Genomic DNA, 26,311 nt, shown 5'->3' on the forward strand with positions numbered 1-26,311 from the left:
TTCACAGCTTCAGACTTCTGAATTTTATTTGTTCCTCATTGCTTTTTTCTTTTAGTGGAATATCCTTATTCTACTCTACAGAGACCTACCTTTCTTATTTTCTAGAATAACTATGTTTATTAATTTAAAAAATGTTTTGCCATATAGTCAAATGATATACAAAATATTTTATTTCCCACTAGTCACTTAGGAAAAGAGAAAGGCTGATTCAATTTCAATTGATCAACATTCCAGTTCAGGTGTATCCTGAATTTTGAAACTTGGTTTCTCCACTGAAAAGGTCAGAAACATCTAGTTTTATATTACATTCAATTCTTGGAAAAACTATGGCTGGGTGTACCCAGTGATGTGGAGGGATGGGCATGAAAGAAGTACCTGTGGGGAGGACAGATCTTCCAAATGTCATGACATATCATTTTACAGTATTAAAAAATCCTATTCATTAATATCACCACTGCTCTCATGAGAAAAATCATTAAGTATTTGGAAACTGTCAAGCTCACAGTGGGGACACTGCTTTTGCAAAATTCTAAGTTTGCTTGAAATCAAACTATAGCCTAGCTCACACAGCTAGTACAAGTCCACCACAACTCGCCTGGGTGCCTTTTGTACCTGCTACCAGTCTTTGCTTTCATATCTTCCTTCCCACTGACAAAAACACACCAGTGGGCACTCTGATCCATTTCCTTCAAGCCCAATAGAAGGATCTGTCTTTAGCGCCAAACAAAGATTTCCCCACCCCATTCACCTTTCTGATCTGAGGGTCATGCCACTTTCCACACATTGGAAAGATTGTGGTGATGAATATAATGAATGATTTCATTCTTCACTTGAGACCCCACCCTCCACAAACAGAGAGTGTCACAACCTTAGCATATAATCATCCCATAACAATAGCTGGGACAAATAGTAACAAGAGGGTTGTTCTGTCACACCTATCAACAAACTGAAACGGTGTTAGTTCTAAGTTTGGTCCTCCATAAAGCATAACAACAATGTTATTAAACAATGTTTGGAGCCAAACCTTACAGAGTCCACTACCATAGATGGGGTCAGTATGCAAGCCAAAGTCAGGAAAGAATGGGCACCTTGAAAGAACGAAAAAGACTCTCTGTTCTCTTAGGGATTTAATGGGTGGGTCTGTTACCTTGCCTACAAGCTTTGTTTTGGGATAATAACTAGTTGCTTATATCATTCTCTGTGATGCAAGGACCACAAAATTGAGGGCAACACATTCATATTCATTTGGAAACATTAAAACTATCCAGAGCATGGAACTCTGAAGAGGCTTGAGATGAAAGGCGGGAAATCAAGGGAATAATTTTTTGAGGTTAAAAAAAAAGCGCTTATTAAAAACAAACAAATGAAACTAAATAATAAAACTAAATACCAAAAAAAAAAAAAAATCCAATGCTTGTTTTAAAAAATGAAGAAAATCCACACTGAGGGATTTGAGAAAGCTTCTCCATTAGGAACTAGTAGTTACCCAGTAGGGTAATCAGGTTTGCCACTTGGTCTGCACAAGCATGCAGTCTGAGTCATTGGAAAGAACCTGGGCTTTGGGCAAACAGATCTCCACCTTGACAATTATAAATTGTGTGTTCTTACACTAATGGTAAGATTATATTCCACCTTTATAAAAATATACACAATGACACTTCCCAAAGCCCTAAATTTCTTGTAAAAATAAAATTAGGTAGATGAAAGCTCAGAGCATGGTGCTTGGCATACAGTAGCATTTGATGAATGACAATTGCCTTTGGTTTCTTAGTTTTCTAACTGAAATCTCAAACACAATATGAATATTGTGTTGTATATAGCTTTAATGACATTAAGTTACCGTAAGTGACCTTATTCCTAGGTAATTGAAATGTCTTTCTTTACATAAGTTGCTTTCTTTATAAGTTGCTTCAAACTTTTTTTTTTCAAAAAAGTCAAGGTATAATTAAATATCTTTAAATAAATGTCATTGTTAACTTCCTTTCAGCAATTTTAGCAATTCAAGTTACTTTCTGAATAGCCCTAGTTGTTTGTTTAGGGTAAACAACAAATATGGCTTAAAGGACCACATATAAATAAACCAAAATTGCCCCAGTTTTACCTGTTTTAGCCACTATTGTTATGTGACTATGATCTCCAGCTGATTCCAGGAAAGCAATGTCATAATCAGTGAGCCATTATTTTTGTCTCTTTGGTCAGGGGAGGGGAGGGGAGCCTTTCCCTTACATAATTATTCTAGGATTAGTGGTGCACCAACCATTTTCCATCTAGAGTTTACAGGCCAGAATCCCTAATGAGGCACATTGGATGATGAGAGAACATTTGATGAATATATAAGAATAAACAATAGGTAAAAAAAGATTTTGATTTGAGTTCTAAATTAATTCCTTGGCCATGAAAACACACAAAAAATGTACAAGGAGTTAAAACTTCTCCAGTTGGAGCACGTATTTTGCTAGAAACAAACATGGGTCTATGACAAAAAGAAACAGAGATGAAGTGATAATTTTTGCCCCTTTCAACAGATTATTGATTCCTAAAGCATGTCAACCTCACTCTGTGAGATTATGCTCTTTAGCACTGCCATGCATTATGAATGGGACACATATGGCAGGCTGTTTTGTAAAAGCAGAACTGGAATAAAGATGTAGCAATACTCTACTCAAATAAGGAAAATGCTAAGTTTTTTGCTATTTGAATATATGAATGTGAAATGTTCTTAACTGGCAGAGAGTTACAGAAGTGTAGATATAACTCTGGAAGCTTTGCAAATTTAAACTCATGCTTGTTTTTTGTCTTCCTTAAATATGCCCCTTGGGTTCTATTAAAAAGTGTTACTAATAAAATGTGGAGCGTGACCAACATAGCTATAAATTCTTGAGAAACAGTTATGCATGCTTGATGCCTGCTCCTTCAATTATTATAACACTGGCACTTAAGGAAAAACAAATAAACAAGGAAAATAAAAGCACATCCCCACTTTCCAAAATTATGGCAACAATAGCCAAAAGCAGAATGAAGAATCAAGATCAGGGGCTTTAGAATAAGACAGGATTCCAAGTGCTGGTTCAGCTACTTCATTATATGACCATGGCAAATCAATTCACTATAAGCCTCAACTTTTTGCATCTATAATATAAGGATAATAAACTTACTAATCTCATAAGGGTGTTGTGAGATTTAAATAAGATGATGTTTCAGAAATGCTCAACAAATATTAGCCCTTATTACCATAATAGATAAACATTATGAACACTAATATTTAAATAAAATGATGAAAATCCTATACTGAAACTCTCTATTCAAAGATTATTTTCAAATCTGCTTGATAACAACCACTATGTTTTAAAAAATAATGTCCCATAAAACCGCGGTGGGGTGGGGATGGTGGTGTGCTGAATTGGGCGATTGGGATTGACATGTATACACTGATGTGTGTAAAACTGATGACTGATAAGAACCTGCAGTACAAAAAAACAAACAAACAAACAAAAAAACAACTAATACTAAACTTTCTTTGGGTTATTTGTATGGAAATATGTTAATATAAATGTTTCAGACATTACATGAAATTTCTAAAAATCTTCTATGTTCTGGTATAATGTTATAAGTCATAATTCTAGTTATTACTTTAAAATGTGTATCTCAGAAATAACTAAATTTCCTTGTCAATTGCATTATTATGAACTTTCATCAAATCTTTAACCGTGGTCATTTTTAAGTCTTTTGTCATTTACAGACAGTTCTGGGTGTACTCTGATGCTTTCGCAAAAATGTTCCTATGGAAGGGTTTCATCTTCAAGGAATTCATGGAAAAGACTCTGACAAATACAGGTTTCTGGTAACTGCCTATACTGCTGAACTGAATGAAGAAGCATTTTCAGAACTCTAATGAAAAACTGATGAATTCATAAAAGTGCTAACAAAAGATCAAGATGAAAAAAAAATTAATTACATGGGACTGAGTGAACTGATGAGGATGATTATAATTTTTGTGACTTTCTGTTTGAATAAAAAAAAATCCCACAAGGACTCAGAGGCAAAAAATATACAAATCAATTTTCACTGCAAAGTAAAGAAGCTGTTACAGTGGAGGATTACTGGACTGAATGTCAATATTATGACATAGTATGAGTGTGTTTCGTGTTTGGTAATTGCAACCATTGTTGCTTTTGTTGTGGTCATCCATTTACAATGCTTGGTGTCAGTTTATTTACCTCTTGAAAAATAAAATACAGTGTGTGTGTGTGAAAAAATAAAAATAAAATAAAATGGTAAAAAAAAAATAATGTCCCATGATACTCAAATATAAGAAGGTAATAATTATTTAATACCTCTCTTTTCTTCTAAGAGTTATTGTTTCAGCTAATACATTTAGGTGTTTAATGCATTTTAATTTAGTTTTTCTATATGATGTGAGGAAGGGATCCAATTTTAATTACTTGTATGTGGATATCTGCTTGTCCAAGTAAAATTTTTCAAAAACACTGTTCTTTCCCTATTGAATTATCTTAGTACATTTCTTCAAAATCAATTGACTATAAATGTAAAGGCTCATTTCTAAACTCTCAATTCTATTCCACTGAGGGAAATACACACACACACATACACACACACACCTATCTTTATGCTTGTACCACATAAACTATAGTACTATGGATACCATAGTTCTGTAGTAAGTTTTGAAATCATGAGTTGTAAGTCCTCCAACTTTCTTTTTGTTCTAAGATAGTTTTGGCAATTCTGGGTTTGCTGCATTTCTGTATGAATTTTAAGATAAACTTGTCAAGGTCTACAAAAAAGGCAACTGCAATCTTGATAAGAATTGCATTGAATCTGTATAACAATTTGGATAGTGTTTCCATCTTAACAATGTTAAGTCTTCTGATTTATGACTATAGGATATTTTCCCATTTATGTTGGTCTTCTTTAATTTAATACAAGTTATATCGTTATTTTGTTAGATTTATTCATAAGCATTTTATTCTTTGTTGGTATTACTGGAAATGAAATTGCTTTCTGATTTTATTTCAGATTGTCCATGCTAATACATAGAAATAAAATTGGTAATGTATATTGATTTTTGTATTCTGCAAAAAATATATAATAATAATAATGTCCCATGATACTCAAATATAAGAAGGTATTAATTATTTAATCACATAGAAAAAAACTTAATGTCCCTATACATGCTTTTTCAGAAATGTCAAGGACTAGCTAGTCCTGGAGATGAATCAGATAAATTTGAAACTAAATAGGTTTTTCTAAGGTTTAAAATAATTAACACAGGGGCAAAAAATGACTGTGCCTCTATTTACAAAGCTTGCTTCAGTTAAAATCTGGATTTGTCTGTGACTGACTATAGTAGAATGAGGTATTAATGACATCTGGATAGCTCTAGGGGCTTGAGGCAAGAGGAAAGACCTTCAGCAGCAAGGAACATTCAAGACAGAATGGCAAAGGTAGAAAAAAGGAACCCAAATGAGAGCAGGTACAGGTTTTCCTTTCCTATCTCTTTCCCTCATATTCTTGCCCCACTCCTTTCTCTTGGTGCTAATTGAAAACTAGATGACTTCTTTCTACTTCTTTCTACTAAATTAATTTAAAAGCCAAAATTACCCTCAATTTCAGCATCCCTAGGCCTTTCAGTTTCCCATCTGTTTTTATAAGCTTTATTGAGATATAATTTATATCCCATATAGTTTATCCATTTAATTCACATGTCTTTTCATTTCTTCTTTTCTCCCAAGAAGAGTCATTTAATTAGCACGCTTGGTACTTTGCAGGAGACAAGCCATTTCAGCTTAGTACACCACTCCCACGCTCTTCTACGTTAAAAGGTTTACAGTCCCAGAAGACAACATGGACCACAGGCAGAATCTTGCCACAGACTGGGAATGGATCATCTTAATATTTTTTATTTCATTTTATAATTTTGAAATCAGTACATCTTGAAGAATTTACTTGGAGAAATCAGAGAAAGATAAAGAATCAATATTTATCTATCACCTATTAGCTGTTAGCCTGAGGTAACAACTCTTCTCAAGTTGTATTTTTTCATCTTTATTTTCTGTTGTCAGTGTGTGTGTGTGTGTGTGTGTGTGTGTGTGTGTGTGTGGTTTTATTTAGATTTCTGGCATGTCTATAACCTAATATAATTATTTTTCAAAATGTAATTGGTCATAAGAATTCCTTCTTATAGCTACACCATCATTCATTAAATATTCTCATGTTGTTGGATGTTTAGGCTGTTTCCAACTTTTTGCTATGATAAATAAATCTGTGATGGATATCTTTGAATATTTCTCTGAAAGCCTCCTTGTATTGCTCTTTAGGATAAACTCCTGGATGTAGTATTTTGAGACCTAAGATAATGTCTGTTCACAAGCTTATATCTGAAACAAGTTTTAAAGTCTATTTATTTGTGTTTGAAGAAATTTACTCAGGTTTACGATCTCATCTAATGCCCACAGTAAACTAATGCCATTTTCTAAGTTCTTTTCAAGCCATACAGAGCTTCCACTAAAAAGTCAGAAAATTTATCGTAAAGTAGAGGAGGGGGAAACTCCTTCAAGTAGTTTTTTATTCAAAAAAAAGTAAATTTGGGGTGACATCTTAATGACCTAAAAGAACTTATATTACTCTTAATGTACAAAGAGGAATTCTCATTCATTCTGACATGGTGTATCACATATTTTTATGACTATCCTAAGTGTCCTGTGAAAGATGTATGTTATGTGTCCTTTGTTTTGTGTGTGTGTGTGTGTTTTACAGAGACAAGGAATCTTCCTGCCTATCTTTAAAATAAGTGTAAGTATGAATTATGAGACACATACAACAGAAACATGATGGAAATACAACTGCCCTTGTTTTGCAATGTAATATGTGATCCCTGATATTGATTTCTATCTTGATTGAAAGGGCACACATTAGGAAGATACTAAGGCAGATTGGCTGCAATCTGCACACTCAGAGAAGAACTATGACTTATTTAAATTTGTTCCAACCACAGTCATAAAGCCCAGACCCATGCATAGTTACTCATTAATGTTCACGTTTTGTAACAAAGGTAAGTATTGTAAAATAATCAATTATTAAGTAACCAAATCGGAAATAAATTAGGGAGAAAATGGAGGAAACGCACTTAGGTGAAAGATGGAGAGCCAGAGCCAGAAACATTTCTCTGAATATATACATGGGTGAGAGGAAAGGACTTTCATAGAAACCTGCCTGAGGAGATCTATGGCAACACAGTGATTCCTTCCTTCTCGTTGCTCTCCTTCAGAACCAAAGCCACACCTAAAGCAGGTAGCTAGGTGCACAGTCAGATTCTCCATAGCCTATTTCAAACACCACCTCTGTATAGATTATTACACAAGCGTTGATGTGTGATACTTCATCCTTGATTTTTTTTTTAAAAAATAGCTTCCTAAATTTTAATTAGATGTGCGGTGTTATTGCAAAGCCACAACTAGTAATGACTGACTCTAGATCTAATGAAATCATTTCACTTTCTGCCAGTCAACACACATTTGGGAGAGACATTCAGCAATACCACAAATCCGAATGTACCGCAGGAATGATGATTTCACCAAAGAAGGGCTCATACTGCTACCCACACGAGAAAGTAAAGCAATGGTATTTTCTCGTTCTTTCACTGAGGAGAGTCATCACCTCTCAGCCGTTTCTCTGCCTTCTCCCTACCTTACCTTTGAATTCTGCACCTGTAAGCTCTGAGTCAATGGTGTTGATGCAATGCTATATTAAGCTTTCAGGAAGTGGAACAGCCCTAAACAAGGTGTCAAGGAGAATCTAAGTTTGAATGGATCCTGAAGAGATCATCTGCCCCGATGAAGGCTTTTTTCAAGTTTTAGGAAAAAACCTTAAACCAAGGTAAGCACCTGACTTCTAAAGAAGGAAGTTTATTCATTTAACAGTGAGTTTTCTAGTTTCCAATGTAAGGTTCTTCACGAGGTACAAGAAATACAACGATAAATAAGACATGGTCCTGGCCACCGGAGGTCACAATGCAGTAGGAGTAACATCAATACTATCCCCTAATGTGGTCACCTTCAGTGCTGTCCCATTTGTAATCCGTACTGTTCTTTACTCATCACGTATCTCATCTAGGTCCTCTGTATTGCCATTCTCCTTCTCCTCTGTCACTATCTTGTTACACTTCAAAATTTGCGATGTGATGCTTGAAAGAAGACTTTTCTACTTTAAATAAAGGCACCCACTGTCACCCCATGTTAGCATCATGTATTTAAATTTTACATAATATTAAGGCATATTTTATGCCTTACATGGGTCTTGTTAAACAGCTTTGTTTCAGCTATAAACAATGACTTGATACAGCCTCATATAAAGTAAGGGCTACTAAAAAATTAATAAACTAGAAAGAGGTAAGTCCATTGAAGGCATGGTAAAAAGAAAATGCCTTAAACCTCCTCTTCAGTGTAGTCCAGATAGCATTTATTGGAGCCACTTGTTGAAGTGAGTCATAATATCCAAGGGACATATTCAAAAGGGCACAGAAGCTGTAGAGTAGATTTTAAATCATCTACTGATAACCAGGGAAAATATCATGGCTTCAGGCACCACTCTTTATTCAATATGGATTAGATACCCTAGAACCTATTCGTTTTTAATGCAGAGAGAAAAATTTGGTAACAGAGGGGTAGAGGGCTTTTAATCCCTACTAGCATGTAGACTCTGAATGTCATACCCATGTCTGCCTTGACCAGACCCTCCAGAGAGTTGAATAGACAGCATAGGGGTGTAATAATAAATAGAAAAAAATAGACTGGATGACCAGGAAAAAATAGCCTAAATGGCCAGGAAAAACTATAGAGCATATCCAAAGTGTGTAGAACTTTTGTTTCAGGTCCTAGTTTTTAAAAAATAAGAATGAATTTAAGTCAATAGATGGTTCAAGCAAAAATTAAGCAGCTCAGCCTCAGAAATCAGATGATCAGACCATGAAGAACTGAAAAAATAATTTGTTCTTGTTTTACAAAGCATTAAAATAATTAAATAATAAGCATGAGAAATACATGGTTACTGAAACCAGGCTCTCTGGTGAAAAAAATTATATGAAGATGCAATAGTCTGTGAGAATTGAGGCTGGAAAAAGCAAGTCAACTGGGAAACCTAGCCAAGCCATATAATGGAAATCAAATGCATTGAAGGATAAAGGATGATCATGGCAAGTCCACTAGGCACATACCAGAAACACAAGCTCAAACAGAAAATACAAGCTGTGAGAAACATTTATTAATGATGCTTAAGTTTATATGTGGAAAAATTCAACATTTATGAAGTTAAGACAATCATTCTATTTTTAGAGCATAATTTTGCCTCTACTATATGGTGTATTTTGTTTTCCCAAAGATGTTTTCTCATGTTACTCAAAAAGTACTTTCAAAGATGACAAAGAGTGGAGTTACAAGGGAACAACAAGTATGAAACAGCAAAGCTTCAGAAAAAAAAAACCACAATATTTTTCTTACACAATTATTCAAAATGAATGCTGCAGCAAGAATAGGCCATCCTTCATTAGCACTGGTTATGCAGAGGCAAAAAGGAAACATATGGAACTTATACCAACCAATAAGCGTCAGACATGACAGGACTGCTCAATCCACACAGCTTCGTTCTTAAAAAAGCTATTTAGGGCTTCCCTGTGGCGCAGTGGTTGAGAATCTGCCTGCCAATACAGGGGACAAGGGTTCGAGCCCTGGTCTGGGAAGATCCCACATGCCACTGAGCAAGTAGGCCCGTAAGCCACGACTACTGAGCCTGCGCGTCTGGAGACTGTGCTCCGCAACAGGAGAGGCCGCGATAGTGAGAGGCCCGCGCACCACGATGAAGAGTGGCCCCCACTTGCCGCAACTAGAGAAAGCCCTCGCACAGAAGCGAAGACCCAACACAGCCAAAAATATAAATTAATTAATTAATTAATTTTTAAAAAATCTATTTAACAACACTCATGTAAGGCATAAAATATACCTTAATATTATGTAAAATTTAAGTACATCATGCTTACATGGGACAATATTGGGTATCTTTACTTAAAGTAGAAAAGTCCTCTCAAGTACCACATTGTGAATTTTGAAGTGTAACAAAATAATAAAAGAGGAGGCGAATGGCACTGATTGTATAAACAATTGTTTTGTATAAACAAACTCACTCTCATGGTTTTATCCATGCCTCAGTGTCCGGTACCATTGATGCTAATGACTTCCAAACCTATCACTCCAGATTAGAGCTTTCTCCCTCACCCCAAATCCACATATCTCAATCCTCTACTGGACTTCTCCACCTGAATATACCATGAGTGTTTCAAATTTAACAAGTTCAGATGGGATTCATCATCACCTCCCACCCTCTCATCTTCTTCCCCCACCCCCAAACCTGGCTTCCTTTCTGTATGCTCTTCCTTGTTACTGGTAACACCATATGCCCAGGATCCAAAGCCAGAAAGTCTTTCTAGTCTACTTTCTGTTTCTCTGTTTGATTTTCAACTATTCCTGTATTAGTTTAGAACCACATCAATGCTACTTCCAGTCTCATCCTTGCCCAAGGGCTACCAGAGTAACCGTTCTAAAATTTAAATTTATTCCAAGCATGTTATTCCAATGCTTACAACTATTTAAAGGTTACCCATAACCTACAGGATAAAATCCAAATCTTTTCATTTATTTTGCTGTCTGGTCCTTCCCAGATGCTCAGTTTCATTTTTCACCACTCGCAGACAGGCATCTATCATTTTGAAACAGTTAAAATTTTTTTGATATATGCATAGTGTTTTATAGCTTTAATCTACCAAAAGTCCTCTTCCCTTTCATTCTTCCCAGGGAGTTTCTGTTCATTCTGTGGGATGGGACCCACTCAATCATTTCATCTTCAGAGTCAGTAAAACACAGCTGTCACTCCTCCTCAGTGGCTCTTTCTCTCTGTCTCTCTCTTTGTCTCTGTCTGTCTCTGTCCTTCTGTCTCTGTGTGTCTCTGTCTCTCTTGGACTCTGTCTCTCTCTCTCTTCTCTCTGTATTGTCTCTCTTTCTCTCTGTTTCTCTCTTCCTAGATGATAGATAGCCAGACATATACATATCTACACACACATACCTCTAATACTATGTCAGTGAACTGTATTACCCTAATTTGTTTGTACTCCTTTCTCCTCTGCTAGGCTCTGAATTTCCCAAGAGCTGAAACTATAATTTATGTATCTTTGTTTTCCAGAACCTGATGTAGGCCCTAATATATGTAGTGGCAAAATTAGTATCTGTTCAAAAAATGAATGAACCCAAGGAAATGTGTACAGACTTCTACACTACAGCACTGTTTATAATAGCAACAAATTGGAAATAACATTCATATCCATCAACAGAAAATGGATACTTAGTCAACTGAGTATTATACAACTAGTGTTACGTGTATTTACATGAGCAAATCTCCAAAACGTAATGCTAATCAGAACAAGTTGCAGAAATGTACAGCATGTAGAATTGAAAACATACATAATATTCAGATCTAACAAATCTGGTTGATGGTTGTATAGGTGTTAACATTGTTTTCTTGCTATTTTTGTGCATATTTTAAATACTTCACAATATAAATTTCTTAAAGACTTGGCCATAAAAACATAACAGAGTAATAATAACAATGGCCAGAGACATTTCTTGAAAGGGCCTTTCGCCTTTGTGATATACATATATGTAACCAAGTAAAATTAAGTATAAACAACACATCATTTAACAATATAAAACATGGTTCAAAGGAAATCTGTATTTTTTCATAATAAAGAAAGGTCTTTGATTTAATAGCTCTTTACCGAAGAAGTTCTTTTGGATACTGCTATGGACACTTGCTTTATTCATGAAAATTAGGAAGTATATATATGTGTAAGAAAAGAATCTCCAAAGAAAAAAAATCAGTCTCTGCTTATCATGTACTGATACCATCAAATGAAAACACTTGGAGTTGAAAGATTGCCTAAGTCCATGCAATTATAACAAGCTGAAATATATATATATATATGGGTCTCAAGTAAATGAAGAAAAAGAAATTAAGCCTTGGGATGCTTCCAGATGCTCATTCTGGGGGGAATGTTTTTGCTTAGGATAACATGGGTCAAGGAAAAATATAAGAGTAAAAGTTTATATACACCTTTCACAGCATATATATCAAGGTACCAGCAACTTAACTAAGCCCTTTAGTGCTAGATGATAAATTTTTGTATATTTTCATTTAAAGCATACTGTAGTATTAGTCATAGAGTCATAACATGACAAAGTGAAGGGAAGAGAAACTACATTCATTTAGTACCAATCATGTGCTAGACACTTAATTCTTATAGCAGACTGTACCACTAGTATTATTAGCTCCATTTTATAATAGTTGAAAATGAAGTCCAGAGAGTTAAATCTGATTTTTAAGGTTAAAACTGAAATTGAACCCAGATCCTCCTTACTTTAAAGGCAAGCTTCTTCTACTACAATACCCTGCCTCATATTCTAGTCCCTTTCTCTTTACCCCACAGAATACCATCTTCTTGTATGTGTATCCCTAAAGCCTCATAGTGTACCTATTTGTAATAATAACAGGCCTAGAGAATGGGTTACAAGTGATACTCATATATCAACTTTGTATATGTTAAAACTGTTTAATTATACACATGTAAGGCATGAAATATTATATATACATATATGAATACTATATACACATATACAGCTTTTGTTATACACAAAGGTTTAAATGTTAATTTTGGTTTTGAGAATACAAGTAACCATTCATAAGCAAAGAAAAAACTTAACACCAATATAATAAATATTAAAGGTCCCTTTTGCAAATAATCTTAGGTATTTACAAAGATGATTACAGTTGTTTAGTGCAATATTCATAATAGTAAAAAACTTGGAACAATCTAGAAGTCCAACGATCAGGAACTGAATAAATAAATTACAGTATGCTCATCATATAGAATACTATGGAGTCATTAGAAATCATGTTTTGGGGACTTCCCTGGTGGTGCAGTGGTTAAGAATCTGCCTGCCAATGCAGGGGACATGGGTTTGAGCCCTCGTCCAGGAAGATCCCACATGCCGAGGAGCAGCTAAGCCCGTGCGCCACAACTACTGAGCCTGCGCTCTAGAGTCCGTGAGCCACAACTACTGAGCCTGTGCTCTAGAGCCTGTGAGCCACAACTACTGAGCCCACGTGCCTAGAGCCCATGCTCCACAACAAGACAAGCCACCACAATGAGAAGCCAGCGCACCACAATGAAGAGTAGCCTCTGCTCGCTGCAACTAGAGAAAACCCGTTTGCAGCAATGAAGACCCAACGCAGCCAAAAAGAAAGAAAGAAAGAAAGAAATCATGTTTTACAATAATGCATTTTATGAGAAACACAGTGTAGAGACCTAAAATACAAACTGTACACACCAGGTGAAAGAACTATTGTAAATATTTAGATTTCCATACAAATACAAAATAGCGGAAGGCCAAACAGCAAATTGTTAGCTGTGGTTGGCTTTGGCTGGGATTATGGGTCTTTCCCCTCTTATTGTCCATGTTTCCTAGGTTTTTACCTTAGGGATATATTACTGACATCAAGGGAAAAAAATCAATAAGCAAGCGCCCTCTTATACATTGATGAAGCTTACTCATTGTAGACCAGGGAGGCTTCGCCTAAGGCTTCACCTTCCTCATTTGGGGATGGATTGTGGGGACTGGAGTGGGGACAGGGAGGAGGTAGAAAGAGAGAGAGGGAGACTGGGAGGGTGGGTAAAGGCCTGAGATAACAAATCCCTTAGCCGAAGTGCCTCCACCTCCCCCAGCTCCTTGCAAAGTCAGACTTCCAAAAGAGAGAGAGGCAACAAGGGACTCATCCAGGGACAACAGAGTACACAGCTATGAGCAAAGGCTCATGGCATCATGAGAAGCCACAAATCTTAAGTGAAAATAAAGCTTTTATGAAGTTGTTCTCATGCATAAGTCACATCTTAGATTAATTTATTTACATTTATGATGACTAGTAAACTTTGATACTACGTTAGTATCAAAAGTAACCAAAAAGTATATTGATTTAGTTATATAAAAGTTATAGCTTAATAATCAACTGATTTATTATTTCTAAATTATTGTTCAGATATATATATGTAATGGCCTGAGAAGGACTAGCATATAAAAATTAGCATATAACATTTATTGAGTATTTGTAATTTGCGAGTCACTGTGCTATGTTCTTTACACAGACTGGCTGGCTTAACAACACTATTGTTAGAGGTTATCATATTTTTCACACTGAAGAGATTGAGGCTCAGAGAGATGGGATAACTTGACAAGGTTATACGATTAGCAAGTGGCAAAACTGGGAGTTAAATTCTGGAATTCTTACTCTAGCAAGGCCTGTGCTTTCATACTACTCTATACCATTGAAAATAATTGACAAAACTAAGATAAATGACAAATTTGGGAAGGCAGGAAGGAATTCTAAATGGAGAAGCAGAGGCTAAAGGTGAGAAGATGGAGAATGAGAAATAGGATATGGGAGGAACAATAGCTTTAGTGAGACCATGAAGTGTGCTGGCATCTACTCAGGAAGCACCCAGGGCTGTCAGTGAGCAAGTTCCACTTCCGAGTTGCATGAGCTGCCTATGGTGGAGTTGAGTATTTCCACGCCCCACCCCTTGGAACTTCTCAGTGTCATGGCATCCTGAAAATTACTAACCTGGCTCCAAGAGGAGGAAATTTAACAGAGGGAAAACTCCGAGTAGGATGATGTGTAATGGGAGTGTGTCTAAAACTTGATAATATGATGGGAGAAGCAGTGAAAAGAAGTTGGTTGGTCACCTTGCATTTTATGACGAGTAAGTATGAATATTCCAAATTACTGAATTACCCATTTATCCTGTTTTATATTACAATGTCTATTATTAAAAGTGTTGCAATAGAGACGCTTCAGTTACGATTGTGAAGGTTCATTCATCATGCTGGTGGGGAGAGCTTAGTGGACAAAACATCAGCTATCACTAACTATGACATTCTGCATTCAGAAGCTAATATGCTAGTGGCATTGACTCAGCAGCTTATCTTCTGAATGAAGCCAATTCCACAGAGTTTACTCAGATGGGTGGAGGGTCCTTTGGACAATGTCTGGGAAAAAAGTGCCTATCCTGCCTGGGTAATCAAGATTCCTAGAAGTTTTACAAACTGAAGATTTCCCCCCAGTTTCCTGGAAGCATGAGATATAGGCCAACCAAAGGTCTTCTACCACACTCTCAGAATTGGTGCCTTATTCTGGCTAGTTTCCCCTGCTTTATCACTAGCCTTACACAAAGCCAATTTAGCCTTCCCCTAAACTACTTCCATTCAACTGTTTAATACTCTTACTATATTTTATTTCATTTAAAAAATTTTTATTTTATATTGGAGTATAGTTGATTTACAATGTTGTGTTAGTTCCAGGTGTACAGCAAAGTGATTCAGTTATATATATATATTCTTTTTCAGATTCTTTTCCCATATAGGTTATTACAGAGTACTGAGTAGAGTTCTCTGTGCTATACAGTAGGTCCTTGTTGATTACCTATTTTATATATAGTATAAACCTCCTAATTTATCCCTCCCCCCCACCTTTTCCCTTTCTTACTATATTTTAGATGTCTATAATAGTCTCTTTACTTTCTTCATCCTGCTCATAATTTCTTAATCTTAATCTTTCAAATCAAATCAGCCCATTCATCCACTTAATGATAAGAACTATTCGTTTATAAATAAATCTTTCACTTTTATGGCTTTATCAATTTACTTTACAATGACAAAGTAGGTATGCTTAGTAGTCATAAAAATAACGCTATCACTAAGTGAATCAACCAATATCTCAGACGAATGATTCCATCTTTATAAAATTATTCTTAAAAATTTATCATCTAAGTTTATATCAATTTGAAGAAATCCTTGCTCCAGTTGTAATCTCAAAATGAATACAGCACACATTTATTGAGTACCCACTGTGTGTCAGATATTGTTCTAAGCACTTGGCTTAGAAAAAAAGCTAAAACAAAACAAAACAAAACAAAACAAAACAAAACAAACAGTCCTGTTCCTGATATAATCTAGTGAAGGTGACCAACAACCATAAACAGGTGTTAAGTGCTATAACCACGATACAGGAAAATGTCCTAGAAACAGATTCATGCTCTCTGTGAACTCAGAGGTAGCTATAAGTAGAGACTTGAAGCTCCTTATTTCTAAATACAGTTTGACAATCTGATTTTCAGATTCAAGCTTCTAAATTAGCCCAATTTTTGATTTTTGAAAGTAGATGCTTAAAAAGTAAGTGATACACAGTTAAATCTATAAGCATAGGACTATGGGAATTTGAGAAACTGAAGGGGTGAGATTAATATTAATATAAGTTAATTTTATTAATGCCCCAGGATCTTCACACAATGATTTCCTCTTTTACATTTTTCTTTTTCAAGCCCATTCTGAGATTTCGTCATTACATTCTGTACTGTCATCTATCAGATATCATTAATCTTTCTGATACATTACGCACTGCTCCGCCTTCTACTCTTCCTGACTTCTAGATGGGACTGCTTCCTTATATGCTGACATCCTAGTTATGACAATGATCCAGCCCTCCCTGTTCCAGCTACCTCTGTCATTAGATCGCTATCTCCTTCTTTAATACCCACTGCTAATTGTATTTGTTATTTCCCACACATAATGCACGATGTGATCATTTTAGTAATATTTCATTCCTATTGTCCGGTTATATAGAATTTCTTTTTTACATTAACTCCTGCTTTCTATATAATTTCACTGTAATTTACCTTTACGTATTTTACCCTTAAATTCTCCAGGTGATTACTAAGGAAGTGGAAATGTAGCAATCTTTAGTTATTTCTTATAAATTCTCAATTTTCTACCCTGAAATTTCCCATTATCCAAATATGTATTTCTTCAGCATGACTACAGGGCTTTGTGCAGGGCTGTCTTCCAGCATTCAGAATACCTTTGTATCTAATTAGAGGCATTAGAGCTAGAATACAAGATGGGAGTAAGACCTGTTTGCACTGCTTTCGTTCAAAATGTCTTCCAGGTCAGGATTAGGATGGTGTGCGGCCAACTGGCTGTCTGAAGTAGCTACACACCTGACTGGCGCACTCTGGTGGTAACAGGTTACTCTGAGCAGTATGGCTGCTGTACACAGCCTCCATGCTGTCTCTACCCCTAGGGGCCTGAGTACCTCCTGACTCATTTTCTGTTCATTTTATATAGGCTTGGTCCTTCCTTTCCCTTCTCATCCTTTATTTTCCTTTTTCTTTCCCTGTCTTATTTTTAACACCTAGTACTCAGTGCTGATTTAGGCCTTTACAAAGGAGCATACAGTGAGTCTATAGGAGGAACTCAAGGATGATGATAGTATTCGCGTGCATACTTGGGACCTAAGGTTTGATTTAGTCACAAAAAAATGTCATTGGTTCTTGAAAGAAGATTTTAATCACCCATTTGTCATTTCTTGTCAAAGAAAATAACATGAGCATGAATGTACACTGAGGGATTTTTCCCCACTAAAAGAAAATATTCATTCAATGTTATAATTGATAAATGGGAACTAAGGTCAATTGTGAAATAGTCTTTACAAGTTGGTAACACTGAAGTCAAGTAGCACCTTTTAAAGACAGTGTAAATTTCATTCTGTCTAAAGTTCGAGAAAAACAAGGATGACCACTCAAATTCCTCTCTACTCACCAAATCCTGACACTGGTGTGTGAATCCAAGTGTTTCTAAAAAGAATTCAGCAGAGGGCAGACAGCAGAAGCAAGAAGAACTACAATCCTGCAGCCTGTGGAACAAAAACCACATTCACAGAAAGACAGACAAGATGAAAAGGCAGAGGGCTATGTATCAGATGAAGGAACAAGATAAAACCCCAGAAAAACAACTAAATGAAATGGACATAGGCAATCTTCCAGAAAAAGAATTCAGAATAACGATAGTGAAGATGAACCAGCACTTCGGAAAAAGAATGGAGGCAAAGACTGAGAAGATGCAAGAAATGTTTAAAAAAGATCTAGAAGAATTAAAGAACAAACAGAGATGAACAATACAATAACTGAAATGAAAACTACACTAGAAGGAATCAATAGCAGAAAAACTGAGGCAGAAGAACGGATAAGTGACCTGGAAGACAGAATGGCAGAATTCACTGCTGAGGAACAGAATAAAGAAAAAAGAATGAAAAGAAATGAAGACAGCCTAAGAGACCTCTGGGAAAACATTAAATGCAACAACATTCGCATTATAGGGGTCCCAGAAGGAGAAGAGACAGAGTAAGGACCCGAGAAAATATTTGAAGAGATTATAGTCAAAAACTTCCCTAATATGGGAAAGGAAAGAGCCACCCAAGTCCAGGAAGCACAGAGAGTCCCATACAGGATAAACCCAAGGAGAAACATGCTGAGACACATAGTAAAAAAATTGGCAAAAATTAAAGACAAAGAAAAATTATTGAAAGCAGCAAGGGAAAAACGAAAAATAACATATAAGGGAACTCCCATAAGGTTAACAGCTGATTTCTCAGAAGAAACTCTACAAGCCAGAAGGGAGTGGCATGATATACTTAAAGTGATGAAAGGGAAGAACCTACAACCAAGATTACTCTACCCAGCAAGGATCTCATTCACATTCGATGGAGAAATCAAAAGCTTTAGAGACAAGCAAAAGCTAAGAGAATTCAGCACCACCAAACCAGCTCTACAACAAATGCTAAAGGAACTTCTGTAAGTGGGAAACACAAGAGAAGAAAAGGACCTACAAAAACAAACCCAAGACAATTAAGAAAATGGTCATAGGAACATACATATCGATAATTACCTTAAACGTGAAAGGATTAAATGCTCCAACCAAAAGACACAGGCTTGCTGAATGGATACAAAAACAAGACCCATATATATGTTGTCTACAAGAGACCCACTTCAGACCTAGGGACACATACAGACTGAAGGTGAGGGGATGGAAAAAGATATTCCATGCAAATGGAAATCAAAAGAAAGCTGGAGTAGCAATACTCATATAAGATAAAATAGACTTTCAAATAAAGAATGGTACAGGAGACAAGGAAGGACACTACATATGATCAAGGGATCAATCCAAGAAGAAGATATAACAATTATAAATATATATGCACCCAAAATAGGAGCACCTCAACACATAAGGCAACTGCTAACAGCTCTAAAAGAGGAAATCGACAGTAACACAATAATAGTGGGGGACTTCAACACCTCACTTACACCAATGGACAGATCATCCAAACAGAAAATTAATAAGGAAACACAAGCTTTAAATGACACAATAGACCAGATAGATTTAATTGATATTTATAGGACATTCCATCCAAAAACAGCAGATTACACTTTCTCTCAAGTGCACACGGAACATTCTCCAGGATAGATCACATCTTGGGTCACAAATCAAGCCTCAGTAAATTTAAGAAAATTGAAATCATATCAAGCATCTTTTCTGACCACTATGCTATGAGATTAGAAATGAATTACATGGAAAAAAACGTAAAAAACACAAACACATGGAGGCTAAACAATACGTTACTAAATAACCAAGAGATCACTGGAGAAATCAAAGAGGAAATCAAAAAATACCTAGAGACAAATGACAATGAAAACACAACGATCCCAAACCTATGGGATGCAGCAAAAGCAGTTCTAAGAGGGAAGTTTATAACTATACAAGCCTACCTCAAGAAACAAGAAAAATCTCAAGAAACAATCTAACGTTACACCTAAAGGATCTAGAGAAAGAAGAACAAACAAAATCCAAAGTTAGCAGAAGGAAAGAAACCATAAAGATCAGAGCAGAAATAAATGAACTACATACAAAGAAAACAATAGCAAAGATCAATAAAACTAAAAGCTGGTTCTTTGAGAAGATAAACAAAATTGATAAACCCTTAGCCAGACTCATCAAGAAAAAGAGGGAGAGGACTCAAATCAATAAAATTAGAAATAGAAAAGGAGAAGTTACAACAGACACGGCAGAAATACAAAGCATCCTAAGAGACTACTACAAGCACTCTATGGAAATAAAATGGACAACCTGGAAGAAATGGACAAATTCGTAGAATGGTATAACCTTCCAAGACTGAACCAGGAAGAAATAGAAAATATGAACAGACCAATCACAAGAAATGAAATTGAAACTGAGATTAAAAATCTTCCAACAAAGAAAACTCCAGGACCAGATGGCTACACAGGTGAATTCTATCAGAAATGTAGAGAAGAGCTAACACCCATCCTTCTCAAACTCTTCCAAACAATTGCAGAGGAAGGAACACTCCCAAACTCATTCTATGAGGCCACCATCACCCTGATACCAAAACCAGACAAAGATACTACAAAAAAAGAAAATTACAGACCAATATAACTGATGAATATAGATGCAAAAATCCTAAACAAAATACTAGCAAACAGAATCCAACAACACATTAAAAGGATCATACACCATGATCAAGTGGGATTTATCCCAGGGATGCAAGGATTCTTCAATATACGCAAATCAATCAATGTGATACACAATATTAACAAACTGAAGGAGAAAAACCATAGGATCATCTCAACAGATGCAGAAAAAGCTTTTGACAAAATTCAACACCCATTTATGATAAAAACTCTCCAGAAAGTGGGCATAGAGGGAACCTACCTCAACATAATAAAGGCCATATACGACAAGCCCACAGCAAACATCATTCTCAATGGTGAAAAACTGAAAGCATTTTCTCTAAGATCAGGAAGAAGACAAGGATGTCCACTCTCATCACTATTATTCAACATAGTTTTGGAAGTTCTAGCCACAGCAATCAGAGGAGGAAAAGAAATTAAAAGGAATACAAATTGGAAAAGAAGAAGTAAAACTGTCACTGGTTGCAGATGACATGATACTATACCTAGAGAATCCTAAAAATACCACCAGAAAACTACTAGAGCTAATTAATGAATTTGGTAAAGTTGCAGGGTACAAAATTAATGCACAGAAATCTCTTGCATTCCTATACACTAATGATGAAAAATCTGAAAGCGAAATTAAGGAAACACTCACATTTACCATTGCAACAAAAAAAATAAAATACCTAGGAATAAACCTACCTAGGGAGACAAAAGACCTGTATGCAGAAAACTATAAGAAACTGATGAAAGAAATTAAAGATGATACAAACAGATGGAGAGATATACCATGTTCTTAGATTGGAAGAATCAATATTGTGAAAATGACTATACTACCCAAAGCAATCTACAGATTCAATGCAATCACTATCAAATTATCAATGGCATTTTTTACGGAACTAGAACAAAAAATCTTAAAATTTGTATGGAGACACAAAAGACCCCGAATATCCAAAGCAGTCTTGAGGGAAAAAAACGGAGCTGGAGGAATCAGACTCCCTGACTTCAGACTATACTACAAAGCTACAGTAATCAAGACAATATGGTACTGGCACAAAAACACAAACATACATCAATGGAACAAGATAGAAAGCCCAGAGATAAACCCACGCACCTATGGTCAACTAATCTATGACAAAGGAGGCAAGGATATACAATGGAGAAAAGACAGTCTCTTCAATAAGTGGTGCTGGGAAAACTAGATGGCTACATGTAAAAGAATGAAATTAGAACACTCCCTAACACCATACATAAAAATAAACTCAAAATGGATTCGAGACCTAAATGTAAGACTGGGGGGGGGGGACACTATAAAACTCTTAGAGGAAAACATAGGAAGAACACTCTTTGACATAAATCACAGCAAGATCTTTTTGGATCCACCTCCTAGAGTAATGGAAATAAAAACAAAAATAAACAAATGGGACCTAATGAACTTCAAGCTTTTGCGAAGCAAAGGAACCATAAACAGACGAATAGACAACCCTCCGAATGGGAGAAAATATTTGCAAATGAATCAACGGACAAAGGATTAATCTCCAAAATATATAAACAGCTCATGCAGCTCAATATTAAAGAAACAAACAACCCAATCCAAAAATGGGCAGAAGACCTAAATAGACATTTCTCCAAAGAAGACGTACAGATGGCCAAGAAGCACATGAAAAGCTGCTCAACATCACTAATTATTAGAGAAATGCAAATCAAAACTACAGTGAGGTATCACCTCACACCAGTTGGAAAAGGCATCATCAGAAAGTCTACAAACAACAAATGCTGGGGAGGGTGTGGAGAAAAGGGAACCCTCCTGCACTGTTGGTGGGAATGTAAATTGATACAGGCACTATGGAGAACAGTATGGAGGTTCCTTAAAGAACTAAAAATAGAACTACTGTATGACCCAGCAATCCCACTACTGGGCATACACCCAGAGAAAACCATAATTCAAAAAGACACATGCACCCCAATGTTCATTGCAGCACTATTTACAATAGCCTGGTCATGGAAGCAACCTAAATGCCCATCAAGAGACGAATGGATGAAGAAGATGTGGTATATATATACAATAGAATATTACTCCGCCCTAAAAAGGAACGAAGTCAGGTCATTTGTAGAGACGTGGATGCATCTAGAGACTGTCATACAGAGTGAAGTAATTCAGAAAGCGAAAAACAAATATCGTATATTAACACATATATGTGGAACCTAGAAAATGGTAAAGATGAACTGGTTTGCAGGGCAGAAGTTGAGACACAGATGTAGAGAACAAACGTATGGACACCAAGGGGGGAAAGCGGCAGGGGGGTGGGGGTGGTGGTGTGATGAATTGGGTGATTGGGATTGACATGTATACACTGATGTGTATAAAATGGATGACTAATAAGAAAATAAATAAATAAATAAACATTTAAAAAATAATAATACAATAATAATAAATAAATAAATAAAAAGAAGTCAACATAACATTGGGTTTGCCAAAAGTTCGTTAGGCTTTGCCATAATGAACTTTCTGGCCAACCCAATATTTGTCTTCTGTGAATAAATCAGCTGCTGCAGCAGTATTTTACTTAGTGTTGACCTGTGGTCTGAAAAACTGTATTGCCTGTCTAAACATCTGATGTCTTACTTATGTCAACCCAGTTCAAAAATTTGCACTTGATATCCTCTGAATATAATTTCTCAGAAAAACGGGAAATGTGCTTAGCTTTACCAGTTTACTGGTGACTTCTTGAAAAGGGAATATTTCTATTTTTACTCTATGAAGAGGCAAATTACTCCACCTGGAATCATCACATATATATTCTGACTTTCAGAGAAGGGCCTATATTATAATAAAAAGTGAATTAATCTTGGTTGAAACTAATTTAAACTATTATTATTCTCTTCATCAAACTCAATTTCTTCTGGAACTTTTACCCTCCCTTCATAGTTTGTAAATACTCAGCAAATCAAGTGTAAAGCCTAGAAATTACCAATAACATCTAATTGATAAACAAAATGAAAAATGCTCCCATTCAAGTCTTGGATAAAACAGAAAGAGTCACAATTGTCTGCAATGTAGAAATGCTATGTGGCAAGAGTAAAGATAGAAATGACGGGTAGAATTACTTTGTATGTTTGATTATAAAACAAATTAAGGAAAAACCTAGATCCATTAAATAGAAGTGCAATAACTGTTCTCTCTGTTTCTACTACTGCTCTTCTACACTCAATTCCCCTTGACACAGTATGAATAATATTTTAAAAACATAAGACAGATCATGTCAGTCTCCTGCTCACAGCCACCTTTGGCTTATATGAAAGTCCTTACAGGGTCCACAAGGTCCTATGTGAGCTAGCCCTGGCTACTCTTTCAACAGCATTTCCTATCAGTCTCCCCATAACTTATTCATGTTTAGAACCAATCATGTCTGTCAAAGTAATTGTCAAAGTACACATTTATTCTTGTGCTTAATCTGTCATTCCAAAGGCTGTTTTGGTTTTCCACAATGAAGTGATGAATGCTAACATAGGCATAATGGACCAATATGATGATTGCCAAGAGACAGAATGGAAGTCAGTCCTACATATACCTAAGTCTCCCAAGAAGCTGTTCTTATAGACATGTCAGCAATTAGGGCAGGAATTAGTCTGCTGATGACATTTCACCAAATAACAGCCACTAAAGACTTACCTGCAAGCTACTAACGATAACATCTGCCAGCAAGTAGTATGGATCTTCAGTTGTTCTTTTGGGAGTATATCTGTGAAGCTATTGTCACAGTTGCATCACCTGGAATGCAGAATAACTTCCATTAATGATTACTGAGGTTTGTTTTTTTTGTGTTTTTTTTTTAATTTGTGAATGCTCCAATTCTAGAGGAGTTCCAGTTACATCCTAAGAATAGGAAAATTGCTTTGAAATTATCAAATCACTTAGCAAGCAAAAGCTAGATAAGGAAACCTAGATGACTCAAAATATTGTACCCCTCAATTGAACAGTGGAAAATCAAATGAGATAAATGAAGGTATGTGCTGGACCATCATAGGAGAGTTGTAAGTAGAGTCCCTAGAAAACCCAGGATTTGAAAGTTCTGTATTGACAGGTCAATACATAGATGTAGGGGATACTCACTGGCTTGATAATATGTAAATATTGAAAACAACAAAATAAGTGCACTAAAAATGGCACAATGTACTGTAGAAGCACAGGTGAGAAATTAATTCTGCCTCATCCTGAGGAGGTGTCAAGGAAGGTTTCCTGAAGGAGTTAATATACATTTTTAGGTCATAAAGTATGAACAAGAGTATACTAATCGGAAAGAATAAAAGAGCATTCCAAGCCAAAAGGATAGCAGGAAAAAATGGACCAACTTTGAAATTATATGTTTAGAAAATGATGACGAGGTCTAGGATATAACAGGAAGTATTCATACATGCTTTAATTAAGAGATGTAGGAATAAGAGAGGTTAGCAGTATGAGGGATTCCAGTGCTTAATGTGTGAGCCAAGGAAGGGGAATCAGGGAAAGGCAGTGATGAGGGAAGTCAAAGGAAGGACTTCCAGTAAGAACAGGGCTGTGTGAGACAGTATTGTCTCTCTTCTCCTCCCAGATAACATGCAAATGCTACACAGTTAATGACAACAATAAAAACTGCACAATTTTTAGCAAAACTAGAAGACATATTGTACACAGACTCCAAAAACATGGAAGAGTTACCCAGGATCAGCAGAGTTAGTAGATACCACACAGGGAGAAAGGCAGAAAAGTTCAGAGAATAACAAGATGGCCAGCAGTGGCAGATCTCTGGAAATGACTATAAAAATATACTTCCTGAAGGTGAAGGGGTCACATAAAATGTAATATATATCTCTCTTATTTGTAGCAGAAAATGTGGGAATAAGGGCAGAAGAAGCCCTCTTGGACCTAGCATAGTTCACAGTGGGTAGTAACACAAAGACTCAGAGGAGCCATTCAAACAGGAAGTAGTTTGACTCTGTGAAAGTGAAGGAAGAATCTGAAGGCTGCTCAGCATGTCCTCCCCAAACCCTAACAGAAGCACCCTGCAAAGAGAAGATCCAAGAAAACCCAGCTCATTCCATGATAAGTAATTTTAAAAAGGATTTTACACAGCATCAATAAAAGGATACTATATAAGAATCAGCCCAGGGGAATTTTGATTCTAGTGGTAGTTACATGACTGTATGCATTTGTCTAAAGTCATGGAACTATACACCAAAAAAGAGTAAATTTTACTATATGCAAAATTTTAAGTAAATAAAAGGATACATTTTAAAAGTGGCAGACCCAAGGAAAAAAAAACAAAGAAAATTTTTAATTTAACAACAAAGTAATAAACTCAACAGAAAAATGTTGTTATGGAAAAGTTGAACATTATGACCAAACACTATGCCAAACACTTTAAAAATAAGAACTTAGAGTCATACAAAATGGGGAAAAAAGACTTGAGTCCATACAAATTGACCTATAATAGTCAACAGTGAGACATATATCAGTAAAGTTGCTGGATTTTAAAGACTAAAAAAAGAATCCTATGAGCAACCAGGCAAAAATTCAGATTTTTACATTCAATTCCAGAAAACAGCAGAGCAATACCTACAAGAAACCCATGTAAAGAAACTGGGAGCAAGGATTTCATATCCAGTCAAATTGTCTTCCAAGATTAAAGTTTGCAAACAATTTTGAAATTGTAAGAACACAGGAAATATTGTTCCCATGAGTTTTTCCAGAGGAATGTGCTAAAAGATGAACTTTAATGAATCAAAATATATCTGAAGAAACTGGCAAAAGGACTATTGGAGTGTTTTGAATATATTTAATAACAAAATTAAGGCCAAAAA

At 35.9% G+C, this 26,311-nt stretch overlaps 1 protein-coding gene across 1 annotated transcript in view; it reads right to left on the reverse strand.

The window, feature by feature from the left end:
* MTHFD2L (methylenetetrahydrofolate dehydrogenase (NADP+ dependent) 2 like) overlaps window positions 1–26,311 on the reverse strand; it is a 137,502-nt gene that overhangs the window by 49,474 nt on the left and 61,717 nt on the right. The window contains 2 exon segments of the mRNA XM_036852708.1: window positions 24,175–24,211; window positions 24,214–24,242. Of these exon segments, the coding sequence (XP_036708603.1) occupies window positions 24,175–24,211; window positions 24,214–24,242 (66 nt within the window).

Source organism: Balaenoptera musculus, chromosome 5 (genome assembly GCF_009873245.2).
Source record: "Balaenoptera musculus isolate JJ_BM4_2016_0621 chromosome 5, mBalMus1.pri.v3, whole genome shotgun sequence".
NCBI lineage: Eukaryota > Metazoa > Chordata > Mammalia > Artiodactyla > Balaenopteridae > Balaenoptera > Balaenoptera musculus.